At 41.4% G+C, this 23,303-nt stretch overlaps 2 protein-coding genes across 2 annotated transcripts in view; one reads left to right on the top strand and one right to left on the bottom strand.

The window, feature by feature from the left end:
* The window catches only part of LOC146627734 (endoplasmic reticulum-Golgi intermediate compartment protein 2-like), a 6,513-nt gene extending 44 nt beyond the window's left edge, over positions 1 to 6,469 (top strand). Inside the window, exons 1-13 of the mRNA XM_085359132.1 lie at positions 1 to 402; positions 480 to 588; positions 672 to 718; positions 797 to 864; positions 969 to 1,009; positions 1,239 to 1,340; positions 1,427 to 1,519; positions 2,811 to 2,866; positions 2,967 to 3,065; positions 3,161 to 3,258; positions 3,347 to 3,509; positions 4,786 to 4,859; positions 4,956 to 6,469. The exon at positions 1 to 402 is cut by the window's left edge and continues 44 nt beyond it. Of these exons, the coding sequence (XP_085215258.1) occupies positions 297 to 402; positions 480 to 588; positions 672 to 718; positions 797 to 864; positions 969 to 1,009; positions 1,239 to 1,340; positions 1,427 to 1,519; positions 2,811 to 2,866; positions 2,967 to 3,065; positions 3,161 to 3,258; positions 3,347 to 3,509; positions 4,786 to 4,859; positions 4,956 to 5,021 (1,122 nt within the window). The 5' untranslated portion in view covers positions 1 to 296 and the 3' untranslated portion in view covers positions 5,022 to 6,469. The remainder of the gene's footprint in view (positions 403 to 479; positions 589 to 671; positions 719 to 796; positions 865 to 968; positions 1,010 to 1,238; positions 1,341 to 1,426; positions 1,520 to 2,810; positions 2,867 to 2,966; positions 3,066 to 3,160; positions 3,259 to 3,346; positions 3,510 to 4,785; positions 4,860 to 4,955) is intronic.
* A 2,468-nt stretch (positions 6,470 to 8,937) lies between these two features.
* Positions 8,938 to 23,303, bottom strand: part of magi2b (membrane associated guanylate kinase, WW and PDZ domain containing 2b) — a 91,553-nt gene continuing 77,187 nt past the window's right edge. Inside the window, exons 13-22 of the mRNA XM_085359123.1 lie at positions 21,826 to 22,018; positions 21,632 to 21,747; positions 21,017 to 21,209; positions 20,253 to 20,492; positions 18,898 to 19,083; positions 18,194 to 18,479; positions 11,277 to 11,556; positions 11,028 to 11,171; positions 10,435 to 10,573; positions 8,938 to 9,632 (exon numbers count right to left, since the gene is read on the bottom strand). Coding sequence (XP_085215249.1) covers positions 8,938 to 9,632; positions 10,435 to 10,573; positions 11,028 to 11,171; positions 11,277 to 11,556; positions 18,194 to 18,479; positions 18,898 to 19,083; positions 20,253 to 20,492; positions 21,017 to 21,209; positions 21,632 to 21,747; positions 21,826 to 22,018 — 2,472 coding nt within the window. The remainder of the gene's footprint in view (positions 9,633 to 10,434; positions 10,574 to 11,027; positions 11,172 to 11,276; positions 11,557 to 18,193; positions 18,480 to 18,897; positions 19,084 to 20,252; positions 20,493 to 21,016; positions 21,210 to 21,631; positions 21,748 to 21,825; positions 22,019 to 23,303) is intronic.

The raw sequence follows: 23,303 nt of genomic DNA, 5'->3' as shown, positions 1-23,303 counted from the left end.
AACACACTTATACCGGGGTAGCTTCTTTTGTAATTGTATATTTCTTGCTGTGTCATCGTAAACACAAGCTCTTTAGCTGTATATAATTCCTTTTTTGGGGGGCATTTAATTTAGCATTAATCCAGTTGTTCGGCTAGTTAGCTAGCTAATGCTATACGCTAGCCCGGTAGCTGTCATGACCAACGTCAGCAAACTAACTTAGACCTCAGCTGTCGTCGCTTTAAACACATCAAACCCGAAAACATCCACTTCATGTGGGAGTCACCTGGAGTTTAAGCTCCGCCGCAGGTCCCAAGATGAGGAGGCTGACGAAGAAGAAGGCTCTGACTCTGATGAAGGAGTTAGACGCTTTTCCTAAAGTTCCTGAAAGCTACGTGGAGTCCACAACCAGCGGTGGGACAGGTACAGACTGCACATTTTTTAGCTGTAGCTAATCTGAGAGGAGAGTTCAGTCTAATCCCATTTCAAACTCTCTCCAGTGTCTCTGATAGCATTCACTTTCATGGCTGTCCTCGCCTTGTTGGAGTTCTTTGTGTACAGACACACATGGATGAAGTACGAATACGAGGTGGACAGAGACTTCAGCAGGTAAAAGCTGAACAGGTTCATGCCATCACCGCCCTCAAAAACCTCTCAGCTGTGTCCTAACTGCACCTGTTCTTCACCAACAGTAAACTCAGGATAAATGTGGACATTACAGTGGCCATGAGATGCCAATGTAAGTAGATACAGGTGTATTTGTGTGTGTGTTTAGGGCAGGAAAAGGTTTTTAACTTCCGTGTTTGACTGGATGCAGATATAGGAGCAGATGTCCTCGATCTGGCAGAGACCATGGTTGCCTCTGATGGATTACAATATGAACCGGTGGGTTTGTGATTTTATCATGCAGAGAACAATGAAAATGTAATCTCTGGCATGTCCAACAGTTGTTTGTTTGGTTTTTTTTTTTTTTTTTTCTTACAATTTAGGTCAACTTTGAGCTCCCACCACAGCAAAGAATATGGCACATGTAAGTGATTTATTCACATTCAGTACTTGGATATTATGATCTATAATCTAGTAACACTAAATCACGCGAATGTTAGGCTGCATAGATCTTTAACTCACTGAAGCTTTACTAATAATTAAGACAAAGTTTGCATCCTCACATTTGTTGATGTAATTTGAAAAAAAAAAAAAGGTTAATTGTATCCCAAGTGAGTCTTTTTTGTCCTAATATTTCTGTCCCTGCCTGTCAGGACTCTTCTGCACATCCAGGAGCGTCTGAGAGTGGAGCACGCTCTGCAGGATGTCATCTTCAAGGCTGCAATAAAAGGAGCTCCTCCTGCTCAGACGAAAAGGTAAAGGACCCTCAGGATTATCTGTGTTTTGTTGGGAGGTGAATGAAAGTGCGATTACGCTGATTGCTTAAGTTTCCCCCCCGCAGTGAGGACAGCACCGCTTCCCTGAGTGCCTGCAGGATCCATGGACATCTCTATGTCAACAAGGTGGCAGGAAATTTCCACATTACTGTTGGCAAGTAGGTAACACTCAAAACGATGTATTATTTAACACAGTTTTTTATTTTGAACCATAGACTGTAAACATCCTCCCACTGTACAGAAACAATCATAGCAGGTACTGCTTCCTGCATGGCCCTAATGTGAGCGCGCATCGTCTTTGGACTCCACGTGTCAGTCACCACAGTCCGGACTGTCTAGTAAGGCTGCCAAAAAGTTGATTCTGTTCATCTGGATGCTGTTTCGTCACTTATCCAAGTCTCTTCGCCTGATGAAAATCTAAATGAACAGAATTAACTTTCTGGGAGTTCCTCACTTGGATTATTGAGCTGCATTCAAGACATGTCTAGTAGGATTGGCAAAAATCAACACAAATTATAAATGGTAAATGGACTAGTTCTTATATAGCGCTTTTCCACTCTTCTGAGCACTCAAAGCGCTTTACACAACTTGTGCATTCACCCATTCGCACAAGCACAACTGACATTCACACACATTCATACTCCGATGAATGCATCGGAGAGCAATTTCGGGTTAGTATCTTGCCCAAGGATATTTGGCATGCAGACTAGGGGAAGCCAGGAATCGAACCACCAACCTTCCGATCAGTAGATGACCTGCTCTACCACCTGAGCTACAGCCACCCTATAACACAATTACAAAACAAAGACAGAAAAACAGTAGAAGTTTGTTTTGTTTTTTCAGTGAAGGGGATTTCCACGAACTTTAATTATAATTTAACTGAATGAAGTAATTGATTGTAGGCAGTGGATCTGGCCTTTTGTGGAGTGGTAATTATAAATGAATAGAATATGGAACAGTAATGATTTTTGTTATCTTGGTTTAATAATCTGAAAGCTAAAATTAAAATTTGATTATCGCACAGCTCTGCTGTTCAGTACTTCTTTATGCTGATGTGGGATGAATCCCAATCGCTTTTGTAAAACAATTTCAACACATTTCCATCAAGAGAGACGGAAAGTTGCATTGACATCAGTGGCTATGAGGAGGGGAATCACACAGAGACTGAAATGACTTGCTTCTACCGCTATATGGAAAGGTGACATTGCTCTCTGCAAGCTTATAGTTTTGCACATTGATTATCAAATACAAATTTCCCCACAGAAGTTGGTTTTGCTCCCATCTTATTATCAAGGGCTGGAGTCGGGGCCTTGATACCCGTGCTCTAACCTCTGCTCACCTCTGTGCTGCTCTGTTTGCAAATTAGATCACTAGCATGGGATATTTTGGCTGTTTTCATGTCATTGATTTACATATAAAGTTAACGCTGACCTTTTCATCCACTTACAGGTCCATCCCGCATCCTCGAGGTCACGCCCATTTAGCCGCCCTCGTCAGCCATGACTGTAGGTTTGCAGACTTTCTGACACCAAATGGCAGCAACAGATGGAAATTAAACTGTTTTATATGTTATAAAGATTATTTATTGTTTTGTATTTGTTACAGCTTACAACTTCTCTCACCGGATTGACCACCTGTCCTTCGGAGAGCCACTTCCTGGAATGATCAGCCCTCTGGACGGCACAGAGAAAATTGCTATTGATTGTAAGTTGGTGTTTCAGATGTTGTTGAATTACTTGTTATTAAAGTGCTCTGATAAACTTTTATTTCCACTGATGGCTCTTGATGCTTCTTTCCAGCTAACCACATGTTTCAGTACTTCATCACCATTGTGCCAACCAAACTGAACACCTACAAAGTGTCTGCAGACACGCATCAGTACTCCGTCACTGAGCGGGTAGGTCTGGGTTTGTACTGTTTTAGCTGGGGAGTAGATAGTGCATCATTGTACTGAAAGCATTTGTATGCCTTTGGCTGTCCCACAGGAACGTGTGATAAACCATGCTGCAGGCAGCCACGGAGTCTCAGGGATCTTTATGAAATATGATATCAGCTCACTAATGGTCAAAGTCACTGAGCAGCACATGCCTCTGTGGCAGTTCCTCGTCAGACTCTGCGGCATCATCGGAGGCATTTTCTCCACCACAGGTAGCTAACGTGCTCATGCTGTTTGAGTGCCGTCTGCATTAAGAGTGTGCTGCAGTAACATTTTCAGATTGCTCTCCTGACTGAAAACCAACTTGGAGGTCACAGTGATTGTTTGTTCAGAACAAGGAGGCATCAAGCAGCAGCAACAGCTTTAACCCTTTACCCCTTGAAAGCCTAACAGGAGTAACCCTTGAAGCTCTTTTCTGACCTGAGTTGTTTTGGTCATATTTCAGCCTGCTTATAGAACAAAATCACTGCATGTGGATAAGAAGTTACTGCGGTGCTGTTTATGCAGCTACCCTTGGAAAAACCTGGAAGTTATTCTAATGATCGTCAAACCACGACATTGTTGACGTATACTGACGTGTCAAAACTCGTCATCAAGGGTACAGGGGAGGTCGTCACATCTTTATAGGAGGAAAGTCAAAAGATACACTAACCTTTAAAACTTTGAAAATAGATTTTGAATGTCAGAGCTGCTTACAAGCATTTCATGACAACCGCTCCTTGCAAGTTAACTAATTAAATCATGCTATAATGCAAGAACCATACTAACAAATTCCCATCATAAAGTGCTCTTATTATGCTCATGTATAGACTTTTATACTTTAGCTTTGCACGATTCACAGTACAAATGAATACTTATTTATCTTATAGTGGAACCTCTCATGTTGTCGACTTGTGTTAAGTGGTTTTAGCTCCCATATCCAGTTTTAAGCCATTTTTTTCTAATTGGCTGCACCTCGCAGCCTCTCCAGAGAGATTAAACAGCAGGTGGGTGGAGTTTCTGTGTCTAAGATCTCACTGATATCGTACAGGGTCAAGAGCAGAACAGAAACAGTTCAGTAAAGTCTGAAGGAGTCATTTGTACACAGGCTGATCTCATTGATACTTTGGCTATTATAACAAAAAGCTTTAGAGTGACCCTTTAACCAGTAAAACAGGATATGAGACCTTTGCATGTAATTTAACAAAGTAGATCCAAGTATTCTCACAGAAATCTTCAGCTTAACAGCAGAAGTACCTGAATGTTGTAATCCCAAACATGGTGTTCCTGCCAAGACTAAGCCCTGGAGGATCCTGTGACTCTGTTTGTGAACCATCATTCTTAAATGAATCCTGTTAATCCACCTGGATGAAGAGAAAAACTTTATGCATTATTCACAGATTTAGCCACTGCATAAAAGCAGCAGGTAACAACTTAGACCAAGCTGCTTTCACCTCATCTAAACCCTGAACATGAACATCAGTATTTAAAGTTTTTCTCTCCCGGCAGGTATGATCCACGGCTTGGTGGGATTCTTGGTTGATGTAGTTTGCTGTCGTTTCCAAATGGGAATCTACAAACCTGTAAGTTAACGCAGAAGTAAAACAAGTACAAGAGCAATTTAGTTCTTTCTTTTTTTTTTTTTAGTGGTACTAATATCTTATTTTCTCCTTCCTCAGAAGGATGACCTGCCAGCGCAGGAAAACAGTGAAACTCAGCTTCCTGCTGAAAACTACACTGAGTAACAGCAGATGCTCACAATCTTGGCCTTACCCACACACAGCAATGACATGCTGGGGAGATGTTTACAAGTTTTATTATAAAATGTTCCCTTTTTTGTTAAAAATGTGTATTTGTATCTGTTTTAACTGTGTAATTCCACAAACCAGAAGCAGTGATTCATCTACTTATGAAAGACTGTAGTCAGTACCTCCACTTGTCACGTGTCAGCATCACTGGAGAGATGGAAAGCAGAAATTCTTAGATAAATGTTGTAGAATTGATTAGATTTACTGCAAAGATACCTGCAGGCCAACACATTTTCACTTCCCTCTGCTGTGGGGCCCCTTCCTCATACTTCAGCCTTTTTACAGAAGTGAATGTTATACTTAAACCTGTCAGGGACATGGAACAACTTCTCAGTGCCCCGGTCTAAAATGCATCTCATCACATGCAAAAAGGGAGAAACGTGTGCACGGGTATTGGGGTTCTGGGTTTAAATCCATCTGCTAACTGAGCTGAGCCTGGATCTTTTCCCTGTGATTTCCTCCCAGTGTCCAGGGACATGCAGGTTTGGTTAAGCAGTGATTCTAAATGGGCCGTAGGTGTATATGTGAGCGTGAATGGACGTAACTATTAGCCCTGCAATAGCCTGGTGATCTGTCTGTGGTATACCCCGCCTATCACCCGATGGCAGCTGGGATTAGCTCCACCAGAGAAGCGTTGATGGATGGATGTGTGTCCCTTTTAAAGTGGAATTGTGTGAAAAGTATAAGAGTGTTTGTTGGTGACATTGGTTAAATAGGAAACTGATGTGGGAAAATAAGTTTTAAGTTCACTGTCTGCATTTAACTGTGTTGTACATCCTGCTACAATCTGACCCGTCTATGGCTGGAAGTGCTGAAAGTCTCAGAGCCAGCGGTGTTGTGATTGCTGGTTGCTCTTTTAAATAAACGGCACACACAATTTAGCAATAAAAAAAAAAATGGCTGAAAGTGATTGTATAAAAGGCTCTGAGATTTTATGTCTTTGCTCTGCAATATTGTGTGGGGTGGAGTTGCGGGAAATGACGTAGGCATATCCATGATAAGAATAAATAGGAAAACATCATTTAGAGTCAAATATAAATGCAGAAATTTTCTAAAATGCTCATCCTGCTACTCCAGGAGGGGAGATGGTCTTTCCGTGTTAGGTCTGTTTTACCTCATCAAGCTGTGTTCCTGGTTGCCATCCTTCACGGTGATGCTCCGAGTGTTAAGTTCGTGACTGGAAACTGCTGGCAACACTGACCATCTAGGTGGCAATAAAACAGCTGGCGGTGACAATCCAGCAAAGTGGAAGCCTCTTGTCCTCCTTCCTGTATACTGACCGATACACCATCTTGTTATCTGCTGAACCTAAAAGAACTAGCCCTCACCTAGTACTCCTCAATAGCGATGCTTAACTGCAGTGAATATTTGCTGTTTTGTTTGGGTAAACGACTACTTAATAACCCAAATTGTTGATTATTTATACATTGATGAATAAACTGATCCATTATTTTCTCTCGTCCCAATTTTACAAGCAAGAACCTGTAGAAAAGAATATTTTACACCATGTCAAGAGTTTATTTGACAGTATTTCAGAATATCTTTCAGTAAACAAGTTTTGTTTTTTAGCAAAATGTAATATATCAGTACTGTCGCATTTCATAAAAATAGTTGTTCACGTCTTTGAAACTACAGTATCAATGATACAGTAAACCATATTTGTAGGAATACAGCTGTACAAGGTGAATAGTACACAATTAACACTACACAGTTATACTTGATCTCAGTGGGGGTTTATGAGCGTGCCATCCTTCACAGGTTCTGATAAGCAGATTTTTTTTGTTTCTTCATACAAAAATCGGTCACAGCAGGCAAGGGGTGGGGGTGGGGGCGGCCTGGATGGAGACAGAGGGCTGGATGACGTATTCTTTCAGCGTTTCCTAACTTTGACATTTGTACATACGGCAAACACGTTTCTACAGCCTACTGCGTCTTTCCACAACCATTTTAATCACAGAACACACAGCTCAGTCAGAATCCACCGCGAATCAGGATCAGGCCCGATGACTCTCAATGCACAAAGTCTTACTAGTATCCCAGTCTGCAGGTGCCTGGCTTTCCCAGCAGCTTACGAGCACAGCTTGGATGTACCATCATGTTGCATTCAGTCAAACAGTCGCAATCTTTTTTTTTTTAAATTAATCTGGTCCTCCAGTACTCAAAAGCTTAAGTGATAAAGTTTTAATAAAGAGCACACATCCCGCTGAGAGAAATTGATGACATCGAAATGGAGAAATGCAGGAGGACAGTGACGTCATATTTAAATGCATGTATGTTTCACAGATGTGACATTTGCGGGCAAGAATACAAACTTAACGTTAAGCTGAAACACAGAAACCGTGGTCCTCTTTGATACAGCCCTGTCTCCATAGACGTTCACAGCTCTACACTCCCAGACGACTCTAAGAAGAGGATGTGATGCTACAGGCTACATGTTATCCCCTTTAAAACACAAGGGGACAAAGGGCAATCATTGACACTGACAAGCTATACAGCCGAGTGCATCAAGATATATACTGCTTGGCGTCCGACGAAACTTAGCGGTTTGCTGACGCGTGTGCATGGTCGCTGATATCTGTTTTGCATTCAGTTCCCAAAATACTTCACAACGGCAACAGCTCTGCATTAGTTCGAGTAAGGCACTCTGCCCCACCTCATAACCATCGGCCTCCTCTTCCCCGCACCGATGCCCCTCTCCCACAGTGATGTGGTACACTTAGCACAGTTAAAGGCATAGAAATGGGAAATAGAGACTGGACAAATTTTTCCTTTTGATCATTAAAATGAATACAACACAGCTTATAATTCTGCACAATGACTGCATGGTTGACTGTGATCAAGTTGTGTACATAACTATCATGAGTTCTTACTAAGCCAACTGTCTTCAGTTACACAAAAGTTCAATTTTGTTCAATTTCGTGGGGAAAAAAAATCCTTTTCGTCTCATGAGTGCCGACCGGTCTGCTCCACATCTCGATTTTCTGCCTTTAAAAGACACGAGTCCCTGTCTAAAGACGTGGTGGTGTATATCCATGCACACAAACGCCGCCTGCCTCGGCGGTCCGGGTGTGGTGACTCGCACAGTCTTTGATATGTAGTTTTTAGACGAGGCCGTGGAAACAGTGAACCTAAAATACTGTCCTGCTTCTTTTTTTGTTTGTTTGTTTTTTTAAACAATGTGTCTAACTACAACACTGCCTCAAAAACACCAATAGGTATGTTTCTGAGTTTACCAAATGTACATATTTTTCACATCTTTACATTTATAGTATGAGATATATTGGTAGGCATGTGCGATTTAACATATGTCAGGTTAACTGGGCTGTGGTTGGGGTCAGTGCCGTGTGTTCCAGGAGTTTCAGTGTCACTGCTTCCATCTGACACACCTGTAGTCTGGTTCATCCCACTGCGCAGAGAAAACAGGGCAAGAAAACAGAAATCCCCTGGTTCTACATATGTTTCTCTTCCTTGTGTGAGCCCACGCTGCACTAAACAGTCTGAACCAGATACAGTCGAGCATTTAAAGGTACATATCGAAAGTACAGCTCCACTCAGAGTCAGGCGTCATTGCTCCATCTGTGATCAGAAAATCAGAAGTCGCATAAAAGGGTCCCCAAAGGTTTAGACCATATGTTACAATAGCTGTGTAAGTTTCTTTGTCTTTAAGGTGGTGGGTGTAATAATCATCTTGTAACAACAACTGAAATATAAAACATGATCTCAGAAGTCGATGGCGATGAAAACAGGGCAGACAGAGGCGGCAAGGGAGATCTACTGGTTCTCTGAAAGGTCCAGTGGTGAACTGAATGAGGAGCCATACAGTGTGACTCGGCCCAAACCAGTAAGATCCCTTCTACCTGCTTACTGTGGAGGTCCAGGACCTCAGGGTGCCAGGCAGTTTGTCAGACCCAGGGACATTCCAGGGCCTCGGGGAGGCAGCAGCACTCCTTGTTGGAGGATCTTCCACGTTTTTGGAGGGGCAGTAGAGCCCAATGTGGCCACCGGCCCGCTCATCTTCTCTGGAGAACAGACCTCGGGACACCAGCCTCTCCTGGAGGCTGATATGTCCATCTCCACTGCCCTGAGAGGCTCCGTTCAAATTCACACCAGCAAATGGGTCCCAGGGCCAGATAGTGCTTAACGCTTGTGTATGCAGATCCTTTCTCTTACAGCAGGGGGAGCAAGTCTCCCTTTGCCTCTCTCTTCTGTCAATGCACTTTCCCACAATAGCTTTGGAAGGCAAAGCACGAAGCTGTCTGTCGCCCGGTCCACAGTCCATCTCTCCCGACCCCTGAGGGGTTCCCTGCCCCCTGATGATGCATTTCTGCTCGGTGGACCTGCCACCTGCAGCCCCTCTAATGGAGCTGTGGTCTGTCAGCTTTGGAGCTTTGTCTGCCATGCACACTGTGGCCTCTAGAGGGAGCCGATGAGGGGAATCTGGGGCTGACGATGGATGGGATGAGAGCAATGGATTCAGGTGAGCTTCCAGGGTCACTTCCTGCAGGGCAGAGTGGGCTGTAGAAAGGGAATCCCAGGGGCCGGCACAGTCTGTCAGGGAGGAAAACAATATGCTCAAGAGGACTGATATGAAAGAGGTGGAAATGATCATGCACATGCATACAGACACAGAAAGAAAGGGAAAACACCCCAGAGATAAACACGTTCTTTTATAATATCAGACAAACTTGCATGCACATGTGTATAAGCAGCACAGCAACAGACTTACGTGTAAGGATTTATTCAGTGCTTGTAAACAGTTAACATATTTGCAGCTGTGTGTGACGGACTGATCCCGAGCAGCTCTCGAGTACAAAGTCTACTTCAAAACCCTCTTCAGGACAATTAGACCCAATAGTTTACTACAAACCATCTTCCACTCTTACTATAGCACACACGAGCACAGATGCACACATGTCAGCTACTTTCCCATGCAAAAACTCGTGACCACAGTTATAGCACACAGATTAATCAGTATGGAGAGAGAGAGACATGCAGTTTTCACAAACCGTGTCTTTAGAGTGGCCCATTAGGAAGAAATAGGGGGAGCTTAGTGTGTCACCTTTCATGCACATGGAGAGGTTGGGAGGTACCATTCCTGAGGGAAGGCAAATAAAAGCCTATACCAATCATTAGACTTAAAGCAGAGGGGTTACAACACACGAAGGCTTGAGAGTCGCTCGTTACCATCTACTGTTTAATCAAAGTAGGCTTTCAGATATTAGTCGAGGAGTAAAAGTGGACAGATATGAATGCATGTTAATGTGTTCTTGAGTTAAGTTGAAGAGCAAACAGTAAATCTTTAGTAAGAGTGTAAACAATGAGACTGCGTCTCTTTGTAAGGAAAACTCACCATATTCTGGCACCTGTCCTGTGCCTCTCTTTAGCAGCAGCCTGACCCGCCTGCCTCCCGCTTTGATGAGTTCAATGGCGCGGGCGTGAGTCATGTCCCTGGTGCTGTCTCCATTAATCTCTATGATCTGATCTCCAACCTGGACGAGACACACACAGGAGCGGGTCAGTTTCTGCCACCCTCGGTTTACTCACAGCAGAGTAACTTTTCCACAGAACCAGTCTTCTCTTGGGGAACCTCCACTGAGCAACTTGTTCAAGTACATTTCAACACGAGTGGTTAAGAGTGAGCAAAAGGTTTGCTCAATTCACTCAATTTACTCAATGCATTCATACTTACTCACTTGAGCAGAAGGAAAAATCCATGCTCTGTTAAACTTTACACCATTACTAAATTTTAACAAGGACGCTGAGTGATATTATGTGACACGACCATTTAGATGGATGTATGTGTGTGTTTGGCTTACTTCGGATTAATCAGACTTACTTTTTCCATTTTGAAAAATAAAACAGAGCCATTACTATTCACCAAGTGCAATCCCAACCATCTGCCAAAGAGTGCTTTCACTCTTGTCGTGGTTTTCCTTATCTCACCCTCATCCTTCCATTTCGTATAGCAGGACCATCCTCTGCAAGGCGCAACACAAACAGGTCCATCTTGTACTCTCTGCCTCCTCGAATACTGAAGCCAAAACCTTTAGCGCTTTTCTCGAGCTCCACTGTAAAGTAATCATAGTCCTGCAGAACAAAATGTAGACGATTTACAACAGAAAAAAATCAAATATGCGATTTCTATGTGAAAAGCAATGATTATGATAAATATAATTGGAATAAGTTACAAACCTGCATACAAATGAAGGATGTACGGTCAACATAAGCAGACAGCTCTTGGTCAAGCTCTACCTGTGGTCTGAAGTCAGCTGGGATCCCTAGAGGGAACTGTGCAGCTGCAGGGTGCTGTCTAAAATCCAGCAGACCAGGTGGGTGTCTGTAGTCCAGTGTTGGTGGCTGCCGATAATCAGTCACTGGTGGGTGACGGTAATCTACCGGCGGTTGCCGGTAGTCAGTGAATGGAGGATGGCGGAAGTCAGGTTTGACATCCTGTCTTGCTTTTACCTCTGACCTGCCATGAGAATGAAAAGTTGACAAAAATCTGAGCAGCGAGGTGAAAAAAGCATCCCTGTTGGAATAAATTTGCTGGCGAAGGAAGGAAAAAAACAGACAATTACTGGGTGTGTGCAGATGAGAAGGCTCATCACAAAATGGATAGGTGGGAATATCAGCCTCTGTTATGAAACTTTTATCAAGTTCACACTTGCAAAATGGGCATCAACTCACAGCTCTGGGAGGACTGCTCACAGTGTCGCATTCTGAGACTTGCGTGCGCGCACACTCACACTTTTTTTTTTTTTTTACTTTTTATTTTCATTTTTTAAATTGAAAACGAACAACAAACAAACAGAAACAAACAATAAAAGACATTTACAGTTATGGGACAGAGTAGGTATCATCAACTAGCCAAAGCTTGACTGGCCATTATGACCAAAAAAAAAAAATATTCTCAGGAACACACTCTAATATCTTTATCTTTCAAACATAGCCTCCACCCTCTGAGGACCGAACACAGAAAATACGGGCGTATTAATAATAATAATAAAAAATAATAATTATAATAGTAACAGTATTGGTAATTACAGAAATTTAAAACAAAAAAAAAAACAAAAAACAAAAAAACAAAAAAACAAAGGAAACAAAAAAAAAGAAGAAAAAAAGAAAAAAAAAGAAAAACATATCGTGTGAACCCCTCCCACCATCCCCCCACCCCTTTACCCCTGTATGGCTCTCAACTTCATCACATTCGTGTATACAAACAGCCCATATTTACACCCGTCTATACACAAGAATCAGCACAACATTCAAGAATTCTGATCAGAAGGGCCTAACCAAGGATCAATTCAGGGTAAACCCAGAGGAATTTACATCATCTCTATATTCTGTCAAGTCCAAAGACGGTAATACTGAAAGAAATGGTCCCCAAATTTTTTTAAAGGTTCCGTATTTCCCTTTTACACTATGCGATATCTTCTCAGGTGTACAGTAGGATGCTAACTCATTAATCCAATATCTCAGTGTTGGAGAATTTTCAGATTTCCAATGTGTCAGAATACATTTTTTAACTGCAGTACTCGCAAGTAAAATAAAATATTTCTTGTGGTAATCCACATTTATAGAATCTATATCACCTAAAATCCATAGTTTTGGGTCCATTTCGACTTGGATCCCAATTACCCTTGAAATTATTTCAGTAGTCCGTCTCCAGAACTCCTCTATTACTGGGCAATTCCACAGCATATGAAGAAGATCACCATCTATCACCTTACATCTCAAACATTTGGGAGAGTAATTAATATCAATTTTATGTAATCTGTAAGGTGTATAATATGTCCTGTGGAATATATTAAATTGCATTTGTCTATGATTTGTAGAAATTAACATGGTCTGTGCCTGTTCCATTAGATGGTACCATTCTACCTCTTCATAAACATAGCCCAGATCTGCCTCCCATTTTCTTTTCAGTGACGTTTTGTTGTAGTCAGGTAATTTTTCATTAATAATAGTGTATATTGAAGATACTATTCCTTTTATTGACTTCCATGGTTTGGTGCAAAGATGCGTTTCAAAAGGACTTTCTTTAGGAATCTCAGGGAATGTTCCTTTAGTTTTTTCTTTGATCCAGTCTCTTATTTGTAGAAATTTAAAAAATTTTTGGTCTGGAAGTTTAAATTTTTCCTTTAGTTGTTGGAAGTCAATAAATGTATCATTATTATATAGATCGGCAACAGTTCGAATATTTCTATCCTTCCATCCCCGCAATATGGAGTCGGAAATATGATGGGAGAGATCAGGATTGCCCCATAGGGGTGTCCTTCTAAGAAAAGAAATATTTATTTTTAGAAGTGAGTGGGATTCCTGCCAGGCACGGAAGGTGTTTAATATTATCGAATTATTTGTGAGCTTAGATAAACATTTTTTCGTACCTAGAAATGGGACGTCTTTTAATGATATGGGATTCACCTCATATTGTTCTATTGGAACCCATCGAACCTCACTCCTCTCTGCATATAACCAGATCAATATTGATCGATATTGGGAGGCCAGATAATAATTCCTAAAGTTTGGTAGGTTGAGTCCTCCCCTTGAATAAGGGGCCTGTAATGAGGAGAGTTTAACTCTTGGGTTTTTCTTTTGCCATATGAAGGAGGTTATAAGTTTATTTAATTCTTTGAAGAAACTTTTTGGAACATTTATAGGGAGACATTGAAATAAATAGGTAAACTTAGGCAAAATGTTCATTTTAACAACATTAATTCTCCCTATAAGGGATAATGGAAAATCCATCCATCTCTGTATATTAAGTTTAGTTTGCTCCAACAGTTTAATATAATTTAGTTTGAATATTTTATCCTCAGATTTACCAATTTGTATGCCCAAATATTTAAATCCATTGTTACACCACTGTAGTGGATCTGTAAGAGCTCTAACACGATTATCTTGTATATTTAATGACATAATCTCACTTTTAGTATAATTTAACTTGTATCCTGAAGCTGCACTATATTCTTTAAGACAATTCATTAATGAGGGAATTGACTTGAGAGGGTCCGTTATATACAGTAGGAGGTCATCTGCATATAGAGAAAGTTTATGTTCACTTGTACCGAATTTGATTCCAGATATAGCAACATTAGTACGAATGGCCACTGCTAGTGGCTCGATCGCAATCGCAAAGAGCAAGGGAGAACTTGGACAGCCTTGTCTACAGCCTCTGGTTAAGGAGAGGGTGTCAGAAAGCACATTATTTGTTATAATATTGGCTTTGGGGGCGTTAAAAAGTATCCTAACATAGCGGGTGAACTTTTCTCCGAAGCCCATGGCTTCCATTGTCTGAAATAGAAAGTTTGGTTCAATCCTGTCAAATGCTTTATTAGCGTCCATGGAAATTATTAGCAATGGTTCTTGATTTTTTTGAGCGGCATTCAATATGTGGAGCAGGCGCCGCACATTATCTGCTCCCTGTCTGTTTTTAATGAAGCCTGTTTGATCGGCATTTATTATCTTAGGCATAATGTCTTCCAATCTATGTGCAATTATTTTAGATAATATTTTATAATCTGCGTTTAAAAGGCTAAGTGGTCTATAAGAGTCACATCTCTGTTTGTCCTTGCCCGGCTTTGGCAATAATGTAATTGTTGCATTTTCCAGTGATTCCGGTAATTTCTTATTTTCTAAGGCTTCTTTAATCATATTTGTAAGTGGTGTCAATAATTTGTTAGAAAAGGCCTTATAGTAATCAGCTGAGAATCCATCTGGTCCAGGGGTCTTATTATTTTGTAAACACTTGAGGGCTCGAAGAACCTCCATCTCCGTTATATCTACATCAAGCAGTTCTTTGTCCTCATTATATAATTTAGGAAGGGTTATTCCATCTATGAATCTTTTTGCAACAGTACCATCGACCCCTTGCTCAGATTTATACAGATCTTCATAAAACCGTTTAAACTCTGCATTTATAAGTACTGATTCATCAAGAAGTTTATCATCTTCCGTTAGAATTGTCCGTATAAATTTCTCCGATGTTTCTTTCTTAATTTGCCAGGCCAGTAATTTACTTGTTTTGTTTCCAAATTCATAGTAGTGATATCTTGTTCTGGCCATAGCTGCTTCTGCTCTATTGGTGCATAAATTATCATACTGCAACCTTGCTTTTGTTAATGTATTAAGACATTCTTCCTTTTTGGTGGCAATATATTCCTGTTCCAAGTTTTTAATGTCGGTCTCCAATTTAGATATCTTCTCTCTGACCTTTTTAGCCTTATTAGCCCCATATGACATAACCATACCTCTCATATAAGCTTTAAGCGCTTCCCAAATATTAGCATGTGAGGAAGAATTTGAATTAGCATCTAGAAATATTTCAATATTAGTGTTCATGTATGAAATAAAATCAGAGTCTCCTAGCATATAATTCTTGAACCTCCATCTGTAGGTTATATTTTGCGATATATTGGTAGCCCGGAGAAGTTTAATGGGATTATGGTCTGAGAAAGTAGCTGCTAAGTAAGAGCAGTCTATCACTGTTGCCATCATATTTTGTGATATAAGAAACATATCAATTCTTGAGTGCGTTTGTTATGTACTGGAGAAAAAAAAGAAAAATCCCTTTGACCTGGGTGGAGGTTTCGCCATACATCAATTGCGCCTATATCCTTCATACCTTGGTTCAATGCAGTTGCTGCTTTGGATAAAGAAACTGTTTTAGGTGAGGACCGGTCCAAGGAGGGATTTAGGACCATATTGAAATCTCCACCCACAATATACTGTCCCTCAATTGTAGCCACTTTCATTATTAAGTTATTGAAGAATAAAGGGTCATCATAGTTGGGCCCGTATATATTTACCAAAGATATCTTATTTCTATTTATTTCACCATTTACAAGTAGGAATCTGCCATTTTTATCCTTTTCAACTGAGTTTAGTTGAAAGTTCAAGTGTTTATTAATAAGCAGGGTGACTCCTCTTGCTTTGGAGGTATATGATGAATAAAAAACATTGCCTACCCAATCTCTTCGTAATTTTAAATGTTCAGCGTCTGTAAGGTGGCTTTCCTGGATAAAAGCGACATCTACATTTTGCCTCTTTAAATATGTCAACATTTTTTTTCTCTTAATAGGTGAATTGATCCCTCTAATATTCCAAGATATACAGGTTATATGACCCTTAATTTAAGTTCGGTATAGTAAAATTCTGTACATGGGTGTAATGGTAGGATATAACCTAAGCCAATGAGCTATCTGAACAATTATATAAGTATAAGAAGAATTTTTTGTAAGAGACCATACATAACCCCAAAACATTAAAATAAAAACCTGCCTCATAAAACCCCTATAACAAAACCACATAAGGTAGGTAATTCAACTAAACAATGGTGGTGGCCCAGGCAGTTGTTAAAGTTAAAGTTCTAGCCACTCTCGGTAATATATAAACAGCAAAGTATTAAATTTTAGCAGTCGGATACAGAACGTAATTGTGTAAAGGAAAAAGTAAAATATTTAAACACAATATAATCACACTCATCCAGTAAGGGATTAATTTCTAAATCATAAATGCACACAAAGTCTATAGTTTTATAAATGTGTACTTATTTTAGCTGAGTAATAAGCAAATATTTATGTTAGCTATTAACTACTAGATTGCTATAAATCATATCTTCAATTCGTCTGACAGATGGGAGGTGGCGAGAGTCTGTATCAATGCTTAATGTTATAGTCCCTTTTTTTTTTTTTTTTTTTTCTTCATTTCACCTCGATCCCCAGATTTAACAGTGGCGGACGTCTCGTCTGCGAGTACGGATGTAAATTGCTTTGTTGACATCACATTACATCACTTTAGTCTACTCACTCAGAAAATCTTTCAGATAGCGTTGCGCTTCAGCAGGAGTGGGGAAAATTTTAATCGATCCCTGATGTCTGACGCGAAGTTGCGCTGGGTACATCAGAGCATATTCAATCTCCTTTTCTCGCAGCCTTTGTTTCACGTCACGGAACTCGTCTCTTCTGCGTTGCAGGTCTATGCTGTAGTCCGGGAAAAAAGATATTTTCTTATTCTCATATGTCGTCTCTCCCTTACTTCTAGCCAGTCGAAGGACTTTCTCTTTGTCTCTGAGGTTCAGAAACTTAGCAATGAAGGGCCGTGGTCTATCAGACTTCTTCCCGACACGGTGTGCTCTTTCAAGGGTAATGTTTGATGTAAAGTTGTCATTCCCCAGGATTTGTGGTATAAATTTCTCCAAAAATCCCACAGCGTCATGGCCTTCTACTTGCTCGGGAATGTTCAGTATCCTTAGGTTGGACCTTCTGCTGCGGTTCTCCAAGTCGTCGATTTTGTCCTTGAGTTGAGTTGTCAATTTCTCCACTTTATCGGTGCGGTTATGCATTTCCTTAATGTCGTCCTCGTTTGTACTTACTCGTGCCTCCATCTCCTCAACCTGCTCGGAAAGCGTGTTAAGAGAGGATTCAATTTTCGTCAGGGTTATTTGTATATCAGCCGTTTTTTTGTCAATATGTTTTGTAAGTTCCTCTTTAGTTTCTTTGATAGCATTGAGTAATTTGCTAATTGGCAATTCCTCCTCCCCATCCGCCATATTTCTTGCTGCCAATGCGTGCTGGTATCCCGTAGTTTTTGTCGTTTTCTTTCGTTTTGAGTGTCGCAAATTATAATTTGCCATGCAGAAGTTTCTTTTGTTACTTTGCCTCTTGTTATGGTCAAAAATTATATAAGGGCAAGTTAGGATAAATGTAGATTCCTGGGCCTACCGCCGGGAGCTCACGAATGCACGTCTACTCTCGTCTGCTGTCAGCCATGATCCCTCACACTCACACTTTCATAGTTTTGACACACAGCAGGGTCCAATTGCTAGGATCCTGCATTATAGAGGTGATACCTTAAAGTAAATTATTCACTGCACACTGTAGAAGCTAAGTGGTGTTATGCAACTGGGTAGAAACCAGCCTGAGACAGAGTGTCTGACTGGGACATCAGTTGTCTGCAGTCACAGGTTTTCTGCTACACTGACTGGGACACTCTCTTCAGCATGCACAATTTGGTATCTGTCACCTGTGAACTTCATGCCCCTCCTCCTTTCAGTCATTCTGTGTGCTTTTTAACAAATCTTACCAAACACCCTCTTAACCCAGCCTTACCTGCCATCGTGGAGGTAGAGCTGTGGATGGGGGCCAGATGGCTGCGTGACTGGGCTCTGCTGGGTTCCTGCTGGTGCAGGAGGACCAGTCACCGCTTGGTTTGTCTGAGCTGGTGTCTGGCCGGGTTGGACTGGTGTCTGTCCGGGTGCTTGACCTGGCTGAGCGACCATTTGGCCAGACTGCGTGCCTCCTTGGCTTGTCTGGGCTACAGGACTGGGCTGGGTCTGCGGGCTGTGTTTCTGGGTCATGGGGCTCTGCTTCTCTGAACTAGGACCAGAATGGGAGCCTGCGATGGACAGAGGGTTAGGTAAGATTGTACCCGATTGACAAAGCTTTGAATAAAAAGTGAATTGAATGGATTGACAAATAAAACATGCTCAGGATGCTTAAGATTGCAGAAGAGAACTCTTCTGAATTATTTGCTCCATTTGCTAAAAAACCTTCTAACCTTTATGTTTCTGCATCACCAAGCACAAACCCTGTATCCTTTATAGATGACTAAATATAGAAGCCTTTTGACTTTTTAACCTCAGTAAATGCAACATTTTGTGTGTGTAAGACTTTCTTTGGCGAAGTGAAATAAAATATATTCATATGAGATAGAGGGCACCGAGTTCAGGGAGTTTCCTGCAAAGGTAAAACAGGAGCCAAATAAACATTCACAGAACAACGTCTGGTTTTATTTGCCGCACCAAAACACTTACTCTCCTCTGGTATGATGTGCAGAGTGACTGTTAGTCCAGCATCTTTAATGAGCTTGACGATGTCTGCATGCGGCATGCTGATAATGGATTGTCCGTTCACTGCCAGGATCCGGTCGCCCACCTTCAGCTTCCCACATCTGTCGGCCGGGCTGCCCTCGATGATGCGTCCTATTTTATGGGGCACAGCTGGAAACGGACAACAGCAAGGTGGTTGGTCATGAGCAATTTTGAAGAAAGATGTGAAAACAGCACATTAGTGTTTGTATTACAGCCTTAGCTTCACAGGTTAGGACTGCAGCCACTGTTTAAAATGACAGGTTTAAATATTTTGTTGCCTTGAAGTTGCAACACAGAAGTGTAGGTTTTAAAATTTCATGATGACAGTATGCCAACTAAACACATTAAATTTTGAATTTAAGCTTTTACATACACTTAACAAAAAACAGAAAATTTTCACTTCATTATGAAATATCTCTGAACCCCTCAGGGACTATTCACCAAGCACCATTACATCCTGAACTAATGTTTAAAATTAGTTCAGTATGCCCAAAATGGGTATGCCAGACCCACTTAGGGGGTATGTGTATTTTTAGGTGTGTACAGAAATATTGCAGTGGATGTTCCCAGAATGTGTAGGACATTTGAGAAGAATCCATTAATCTTCAGAACAAAACATCTTCACTGTGCCATCAGTCCAATCGGACTGAAGAATCCCACAGTCTGCTGAAAGATATTAGCTCCCTGTAGCAAAGCGTAATCATATGTTTAATAAAGCCTCATTTAAGACAGAAAGATGCTTTTAATACTACTTAGGCTGAATCAAGAGGAAAAAAAATCCCCACAAAAATTATAGTCTTACAAGACAAATTAATTTCTCTTGACCCCGACTAATGGAAGCTCTGAAGCTACTGGACGGGATAAGAAACAGCACTTTAGTGGAAGTGATTCTATGATAATGACCTAATCTCTAACCAGGCATCGACTTTGAAGACAGCAGGCAATGTGAAATTTTAAAAAAATGAATACATTTAAAAAATACATATATATATAAATCATAAGAAATATATCCTAAAAATATTTGAGATATGAAGCTAAATTTGCACAGGAGTCATTATATATGTTCGAACTTTATACCATAAAGTTTTTATGCTGGTCGAGCAGGAGGCCCGTGTTGGTTTGAGATTAAATTATGCATTTGCATTTTTCCTCATGAAATAGATACAGCAGCAAAAACTAAAAAGGTGACTACACAGCCACCATCTTTAGGATGATTGCTCATCAGGATGTAAAAATCACCATTTATCTTTAGGAATGACCTTCTGGGATCCTGACAGATGCAAGTCATTGTAACTCACTGATGACGGTGGCATTTTCCGGTCTGTTCAGGGAGCTGATGATGACAAAGCCGAAGCCCTCGTTCTCCTTGCGGTTAATAACCACATCGCTGGTTTGCAGGGAAGATCCCTCCGGTGGCGAAGTGGCAACCGGGGCAGCGACCACCGGAGGGCCCGAAGCTGAAGCTGCGTCGCTACGTGGAGAGCTGTGCTGCGTGGACACTGAGCCGGGGCTGCGGCCGTTCACGGGACACGGTTCACCTGAAGGAGAGGACGAGAGCAGGCGAGATGAGTCCGCTCACGGCGGTCAATGAGTTTTCACAGTTTCCCGACAAAAGCAGCTAAAGATGAAAGATGTAGCCACTGACAAAAATGAAAACAACAGTGGTCTTCTTCAATCCCAGCAGGGATTCTGTGTCAAAGTCAAACTTGGCTTCTCTGCTTGTCATTTATGACTCTTTTGTAACCGCTTGCCCCTGCGGGAGAAGCGCACCCAGAAAGACACAAACCACAGAGCCTGCTGCTGCAGAGCTGACAATGAACAAAGGATAAATGTATGTATGATCTACTACCACAGAAAGGATGTGTGGGTGAGAAGTACACAGAGATCCTGCGCGCAGACTGTTAGCATGTGTGCTGTGTCCAAGCTGTTTTTTTTTTAAATTTGATGCCAGTGAAATGTGCAGCCTGTTCTCCAATCTTGGTCAAGTGTGAAAAAAAAGACAAAAACACAAAACAAAAAAGAACAGAAAAAAAAAATATCAACAAACAAAACATGTCCTCACCAGGCATTTGCACTCTCCTTCTCACAGTCAAGCTGACTTGACCATTGCGAGCGGCTGCGTGCATCAAGTCTATTACGTATTTGTGCGGTTTCCCAGCAACCACATTTTTATCCACAGAAATGAGCTCATCCCCGGGTCGAAGCCGCCCGTCGCGCTCAGCGGGAGTGTTCTCTATTATAGCGCCAATGACAATCTGTTCAAAGACAATCAATATTAGCAGCATAGATTTGGGTGAAGGAGATGAGTCGAAGACAAGTGGAAACACACAACAGTTGCTTTACTTAGCTTGTAAACTACCTTTGGGTCATGGTAACAGTTTTTCACCTTCTTTATATCCTTATGTCACATTCTTTCTCTGTCATAGACTGCATGCTGTTGTACAACGTGGACAAGTTAGCAAGGCGTTACTTCAGTATGGGAGGCACTGAGCAGTTAGAGGGTCAGCAAAGTGTGAGAAGGCCACTTGTGTGCAAGTCTGTGTGTGTGTCTGGAGGCTGTTTTGGTCAGATGTTTGGGACTGGATGGAGAATGTGAGACAAGATTAAGTGCAAGTCAGATGAGGCTGGTGTGTATGAGGTTAAAATATGAGTGTGGTCCAGCCCGTCCCATACGAGCCTTGTCACGGGCGTCCGGACTCACAGCCTGCACGGCCTCGTCTCCCCCCAGGATGCGGAAGCCGAATCCAGTCTTCTCCCTCAGCAGGTGCACCTCCACCTCTTCGTACTCCGGGCCTGACACACAGGAGCTTACAGTTAAAACAATGCTCGATTTTCCGCCTTAAACTAAAAAATAAAGTTTTCTGTACTCACGTCTGCTCTCGTAGATGGCCCTCGACTTCTCATAAAGGTCATACGGGTCGGGTTTGTTAAGGTCGAAGCCTTCGGTGGAGTCAGGCACAGAAGTGCGGTGCTGTGGCTGGTTTGGGAAGGGCGTACCAGGCGGCAATACTGGACCAGACAGATTTGCTTGAGGGCTGCTGTGTGGATCCCATTGGTCAGGTAACTAGAAGGAAGCACCAACAACAGTTTTTTAACTTAACTCAGTTTTGCCCATTCATTTTTATTGTTTGTCTTAAATTAATCATTACTTATTATTATTATTATTATTTTATTATAAATTATCACTATAAATAATAGTTCAAATATGTCGCTATGAAGACTTCAAAACTCCTTCTGCCAAGTATTCAGGATTAAACACATCAAATGTTTAAGTGCTGGACACAAAAGACTGTTTTTGCATTGCGGGTTTAACTTTCCATATCTAAACACAATAGGCTGAACATGGGCATTATGATCTTTCAAACAGTAATGAATGCTATGTCAAGGCAACAGAATTAAAGACAACAGACACAGTTTTTGAAATTTTGCCTTTGGAGATATTCATCAGTAGATTTGAAATGAAATGATCAAGATGTGAGTGAAGTGCAGACTTTCAGCTTTAATTCACAGGGTTTAATAAAAATAACAGACTAAATGGTTGGGACAGTTTTCTCATTTTAACAGGCTTAAAAGTAACCAGACAGTTAAATGTCAGTCTTTGTTATTTTATGATAACTTAAGGAGATAAAATAACAGGTTCGATCGTGGCTGAAGAGTTGGGAGTTCGCCTTGTAATCGGAAGGTTGCCGGTTCAAGCCCCGGCTTGGACAGTCTCGGTCGTTGTGTCCTTGGGCAAGACACTTCACCCGTTGTCTACTGGTGGTGGTCAGAGGGCCCGGTGGCGCCAGTGTCCGGCAGCCTCGCCTCTGTCAGTGCGCCCCAGGGTGGCTGTGGCTACAATGTAGCTTGCCATCACCAGTGTGTGAATGTGTGTGTGAATGGGTGGATGACTGGATATGTAAAGCGCTTTGGGGTCCTTAGGGACTAGTAAAGCGCTATAAAAATACAGGCCATTTACCATTTACCATATAGATAAAAGGTCCAATGTTGTTTATGAGGGTTAGATTTTCTGATGGTTCGCGGTCACTCACAATGTGCTGATTAATAAGGTGTCAAAGTAAGTGAAGGAAGCCGTCACTAGCTTGGGGTCGAGTGCTTACTCTACGATCTGGTTCATTTTAAAAGCTCAGCCAGCTCAGCAACGCCAAAAAGCATAAAAGATAACAGAAGACAACTAAAGTTCATGATCACAGAGGGAATTCCAAACATTGTAACCAAGGCAGATTACTTCGCTGTAGATATGTGAATGTTCATGCCTTCAGATAAGATAAGATAAGATAGAACTTTATTAATCCCTCGGGTGGGTTCCTCTGGGAAATTCGATTTCCAAAAAAGCACAGCACTGACAG

The sequence above is a fragment of the Diplotaxodon limnothrissa genome, linkage group LG7 (assembly GCF_057381915.1).
Source record: "Diplotaxodon limnothrissa isolate DT_005_m linkage group LG7, D_limnothrissa_male_GT1.1, whole genome shotgun sequence".
In the NCBI taxonomy this organism is placed as follows: Eukaryota; Metazoa; Chordata; class Actinopteri; order Cichliformes; family Cichlidae; genus Diplotaxodon; species Diplotaxodon limnothrissa.
The sequence above is the reverse complement of the archived record's forward strand: the minus strand, read 5'-3'. Positions and strand labels throughout refer to the sequence as shown.